Source organism: Suncus etruscus, chromosome 15 (genome assembly GCF_024139225.1).
Source record: "Suncus etruscus isolate mSunEtr1 chromosome 15, mSunEtr1.pri.cur, whole genome shotgun sequence".
Classification (NCBI taxonomy): domain Eukaryota; kingdom Metazoa; phylum Chordata; class Mammalia; order Eulipotyphla; family Soricidae; genus Suncus; species Suncus etruscus.
The window spans coordinates 63,802,728-63,808,727 of NC_064862.1; the positions used below are offsets into that span (position 1 = coordinate 63,802,728).

The 6,000-nt window shown below is 39.8% G+C and overlaps 1 protein-coding gene across 1 annotated transcript in view; it reads right to left on the reverse strand.

The window, feature by feature from the left end:
• The window catches only part of LCMT1 (leucine carboxyl methyltransferase 1), a 60,395-nt gene extending 55,228 nt beyond the window's left edge, over positions 1–5,167 (reverse strand). Inside the window, exon 1 of the mRNA XM_049789540.1 lies at positions 4,805–5,167. Within this exon, the coding sequence (XP_049645497.1) occupies positions 4,805–4,911 (107 nt within the window). The 5' untranslated portion in view covers positions 4,912–5,167. The remainder of the gene's footprint in view (positions 1–4,804) is intronic.
• Positions 5,168–6,000: the final 833 nt, after the last annotated feature.

Sequence of the window (6,000 nt, forward strand, 5' to 3'; positions counted from 1 at the left end):
AAAAATTCAAATATATAAACAGCTAATCACAGTATTACTTTAATAGCAAAATGAAAGTTGCTTAAGATAATAAGAGCCAGAACAGAAAAAAAGTCATACAACTTCAAGTATAATCAGGCCATGCCATACTGTGTAACCATTAAAACAAATGAGGTAGATCTGCTTAATGTTACAAGATATTCAGATTAGTCTACTGGATATACATAAAGTTACCCTATCATCAAAAGAAATTAAGCTTCTAAGAGAAAACAATGCATTGGTCTTTTAAAGATCACTATCTTTCACAGCTATTTCCCCAAATTTAATTTGTTTTAAGGGCAATACTCTGTAACTTATGGTTTGATTTTCTCATGGGCAAGTTAGGCTCTATTATAAGAAAAAGCTCCTTTGGGGATGGAAAGCAGCATATGAGGAGTCCTAAAGAAGAAGGAACTCTCATTCGATGCTGCTTTACATCACTTTGCACTATAGCTACATACTAGAACTGCAGTGTCAGCCCAATTGTCTAATGACAGATGAGTAGAAAATGAAGTTATAGGGTGTGTATCTCTCTGTGTGTGTGGGTGCACACATGTGCAAAGGAATATTATGAGATTACAAGGAAGGATGAAATCATATAATTTACTGCAATTTGGACATTGTGTTGAACAAAGTAAGAAAAATACCAGAAGAACTCACTTATCTATACTATAGAGAATAGGAAAAGAGAAAGCAAGACATCAAAGGGGGAGACCTAGACTATAAAATTAAGTACAGGGAAGAAAACTGAAGAAGGGTAAGCAAGAAGCAAAAGGAGGATGAAGGTAGAAGTGAAGAGGTGCCATATAGCTATATGTCTCTACTATAAAGCCATCAAACTAAAAGCTGGAAATCCAAACTACAATAAAGCAAACTTAAAAATGTGCCTATAAAGGAAGTAGGCTGGGGGTAAAGGGAACGAGAGAGGAATTAATGGAGGGAATTGATAGTGGTAATGAGATAGGTATTGAAAATCATATACCTGAAGCTCAATTATAATAAAGTAAATCACAATGCCTAAATAAAATAAAAAGTTAAAGAAAATCTCATTACCGGTATGCTTGTTGGGAGCACTAACAGCACCCAGTCCTTGGATAGATGTTAACAGTTCCAAAGAGAAGGCTACCTTTTTTTTTTTTTTTTTTACAGCAATGTCAATGTAATCTTGAGCATGCAGAGAGGTTGGAGTAAGTCAGAAGTTTAAGCTAAGCGGAGAACATCTGGTTTAAGTATTATGGAGAGCAGAAAAGTAAGCTGACCAGAAAAGTCGCATAGGAATGGCACTCTGGTATGGGCTCAGTGAGGGTAAAGCACAGTAGCACTATGTTTTGCAATGCTGCCACCAGTAGTCAAAGAAAATTGGGAGTTAGTTACTAGAATGAAGAGTAGGGGAAATAAAGACATTGTCAAGATAACTAGTGGCTGCTGGGACTATGAAATCTATATTCAACATGTGGAAATATATCCTACAGACACAGCAAAAAATCCAATAAATCAAGCAGAAGTGAAGGGAACACTGCAAAGCTCACCAGTAGAGTGGTGCAGCACCAGGATAGCAAGGCAAGGAGTAAAGGTGAAAAAGGTGGTTTCCCAGAGGTGTAAGAGAATTGTAATTGATACAACTGAGGTTTTCCAAAAAATGAGGAGCCAAATGTAGGAGTCATCAATGAATGAAGTTCACAAGTATGATGAAAAGAACTGAGGTTATGAGAAAGTCTGTGAGGATGGGAAACATCTTCAATGAAAGAAATAAATAAGTAGATCAGGGAAAAAAAACCAGTAAGGAGGAAAAATAGCAGAAACTACCGCTGGGGGCTCATAGATCCCAAAGAAATGGGATGGGAAGCGGAAAAGCAGGGAGAATACATTTCTTCTTCTTCTTTTTTTTTTTTTTTAACTTTATTGATTGATTGGTTTTTGGGGTCCCACCCAGCGATGCTCAGAGGTTACTCTTGGCTCTGCATTAAGAAATTGGGCCTGGCAGGCTGGAGGACCATATGGGATGCCAGGAATTGAATGGGCTTTCTCCCAGTTAGGCTGCAAGCAAGGCAAATGCCCTACTGCTGTGCTATCTCTCCAGCCCCGTGAATACACTTCTTGAACCCTTAATTTTGTGAGAAAGCAGACGCACCACTTGAGAGGTCTTCAAAGTAGTCTCTAGAGAACTGTCATAGTCAAGGCATATAAGGAGAAGCTGAAGAATTAGTGGTGGTAATGTAGTCATTTCGTAACACACAGTAAGCGTTTGGTGGAAGGGTAAGGTTCGTGGGCAAATATGTGAATATAGAACTAAGAAACATCATGGAAGAAAGAAGAGAGTGGTGTGTGGGGATAATTACCATTACAATGAGTTTTCAACAGAGACATGTCCTTTCAAGAGCAACTACCAGGCATAAACTCAACATATCAAAAGAATTCTAATTATAGGAGTGTAGGGGTGACAGCATGAGTCAATCATGATGATGTTTTGATGACAATCATACCACATTACAGCATCTACCGTGTTCTTTTTGGTCACTGTGTGTCAATTATTATTGCAAGTACTCCACACTCGGAAACGTTCTAAACCAGAAGAAGAAAATAAAACAGAAGTAACAGAATAGTTAGTTGTTCTGCTCCCAGAACAGAACACTAGGAAGCTAAGGTGCCTTAAAATGTTACTTAGTGACTATTATAATGTATTACAATCTGGGGACTTGAGGGACAAAGTCATTGTACATGGGTTCTGTTTTAATGTTCTTTGGCTGAAAATTCAAAGATATCAGCAAAGGGACTTCTTAGGAGAATTCTGTGTATGGATGATTGTCCTTCCACTGTAACTTTACCTTGTCCTCTTTCTTTGCATCTTTGTTCTCATAATTAAAAATTAAAAATTAAAAAAAATGTTATTTAGTGATCTATGACCAAATCAAGATTGCATGATGCACACCTGTTATATATTCAATGAATTCAAATAATATTCAGAAGACTGGAGTAAAATAAAAATCAGTAATAATACACTTACTGAATGCTTGACTTTGCGCCAGACCTCTACTAACTGCTTTCTACTAGTGAGTTCACTAAATCCTCTATCATTAGGGATTTAGTTAGGTACTTACTATTATAAGTTCCCATTATAAAACTGAGGAGACAGAAGCAAAAAAATGCTCTTATTCACATAACTAATCTTTTAGTATGATTTCTGGATATAATTAATGGGCTTAATACATTACGAAGATTTAAAAGATGTAGATCATAGCATATACAAGCTCTTAAAAGACCAAGTCCCAAAAATGTCTTAAGACATTAACTCATATAATCTCAATTTTGGGAGGGGTAGGGTAAAAGGTTTGGGCCACATCTGGCTGTACTCAGAGCTTATTCCTGGCTCTATGCTCCGGTATGACTTCTGGTGGTAACTGGGGGACCATATGCAGGGTCTGCGGGTAAATGCACTTGCATTTATTATAACTGAAACTCACTAATCTAAGTTTAGTAATGTCACTGAAGACTGCCTGCTTGCCTTTCATAATGATTTCATTAACAAGCTTAACACTACTTCATGTCTGATACTGCTCTTAGTCCTTTACTAATATCAAAATAATTTAGTCTTTGCAACCACTTGTGAAGTGTGTATTACCAGCATGGTTTTAGATTAGAAGACACAAAATATTGAGTAACTTAGCCAATTAGTAAGTGGAGCTAGGGTTAATCTGACAGAACCTGGCCCCAGATTTACTTTTGGAATGACCATGCTTCATCCCCAACCATTTTCAAAAACTGCAAATATCAGTCCAAAACTTTTGTCTTAACTCTGTAGTCATTATGTGACCGCAGCTCCCAGCACACTCCTATGGTTCCCGTAAAATCCATACTCCTAGGCTCTACCTGAACACTCTCCTACCGTCAGCTATATTTTTTTAAAGTCTTTTGATCTCACTGCCTAAATTTCAACCACCAAAGGTGTGTTGAAGTTCTTCCACCCAACATAGAATTGTAATTATAGAGTGGATATTATTTCCTCCTGGTCTTTTTTCCAATTAGGCTCCAAGTTCCTGCAGGTGATACATCCCTTAAGTCTTGTTCATCAAGTGCTCCAAATCCTGAATCCCCATCAACCAATCCAAGGGGAGAGCCTGGAACAAAATTAAGTTCAACATTTTGTGTCGAATAATGAATGAATGAATGAATGAATGAATGAATGGGGGACAAGAAAGAACCATGCTTTCTTTTTCACATTTCCATGCTTGCCGGTGTGTGCAGCACATAACCATATCCAAGCCATAACGACACCCCATCCCTCCCAAATACCCTCCACACACTTGACTATACAGGATAATAATGACAAGACTTCTGCAAAATTCTGCTTTTGCAACAACTAGTTTGTGGTTCTGAGCAGTCTAACTTTCCTTTTGGCTGTCCTGAGTTCCAAGCACATTGTGATGGGTAATCATGACAAAATGCAACCTCCAAAAAAATAAAAATGAGTACCTACATCTCCTAACGCATCAAGGCTACATCCACTATTTTTCATATGTCTTTCCAGCAATACATGTTTTATTTCCAGGAGAGCCAAGCTCACAACTGCCTAGTAGTTCAACGCTGTCCAGTTATCTCCTGCCACAGAAAAAAGCCCAAGCTTGCACCACCCACCAAGCCTGGGGCAAGATCTAAATTAAATGGACCCCTCTGTCCTGCTCGGTGTAGCAGGAACAAGAAACAGCTTTCCTCTGGCAATCAGGATACCTCCCGGCTAGGCCCCCAGCACCCCCTAAAAGCAGGATGTGAATCCCGCCCCCAGCAGCACCTCTTGCATATAGAAGCATCTTCGCAAGTGCCGCGCACGCCCTCGTCATCAGCGTCCGTGGAGGCGGAAGAAGACGAGAAAACGGTCCTGTTCAGGCTAGAGGCCATGGGCGTGGAGGTACCGGGGTGCTGTGCCCACCGCTGACATGGAAGCAGGGTCGCTGGGCTTCTGATAAGGTGTGAATCTGGGAGATGAGCCAGAGGCGCTGACACCCCCGCTCACTAGCTGATGGTTCTCAGCTATACCACCCGCCCACGACGACAGACTCAGCAAGCGGCCAGTTGATTGGTCCCCTTCGCAACCCGTAGCGGCGTTAATTGGCTGATTCCTTTGGCCCCGCCCTACAGACCCGGAAATACCCCGAGTAAGAACGGAAACGGAAATAGAATAGATACCGCAGTGCTTTCTGGGAATTGTAGTCGGAGATACTTTGGGCCTTAAAGACACAAAACTCTCCCACCTCCCCTCCACTCCACCCTCGGTTACCACTTTTATTTATTTATTTATTTATTTATTTATTTTTTTTTTTTTTTTTACCAGCTTTCGAGAACTAACTCACTCAAAGCCGAAGTACCAACAGGAATCTCATGTCAAGGACGAAGGACAGAGAATCTAGCCGCAGGAAACAGCTGTCAAAATGACATCTTGATTCAGTCTCCACCATTGAATGAAGACGTATTGAGCACCAGGAATTGTGTTAAGGGGCTTTGAATATATAAATAACGTTTAGTGAGTCTTCCTGGGGAAAAAGCATATAAGGTCAAAAATTAACTTAAATTGTGTAAAAAAATTGCGTAATAAAAAATATCACTCTGTTGGAGCTGGTAGCCCAGCGGTAGAGTTCTTTCCTTGCACTAGGCTGATCCAGGACGGTCCTCGGTTTGATCCCCGGAGTTCCATATAGTCCCCCAAGCCAGGAGCGTCACCGGGTGTGCTCCCCGCAAATCAAAACAAAACAAAATAAAAAAAAAAATTCTGTTAAAAGATCAGTGACTGGCTATGGTGCCCTGTGTACCGCCTGTGATTCCTGATAAGCCTTGAGCATCACAAGGAATGACAAGCCTGAAAACATAACAAAACAAAATCAATAAAAAAATTAAAAATAAATGACTAATATCAAGGTGTTCTTACCTTGTAGGGACTAGGTTAAATATGATACTAGAAAATAAAGAATAAGGAAGTGTCATAGGCTTCTA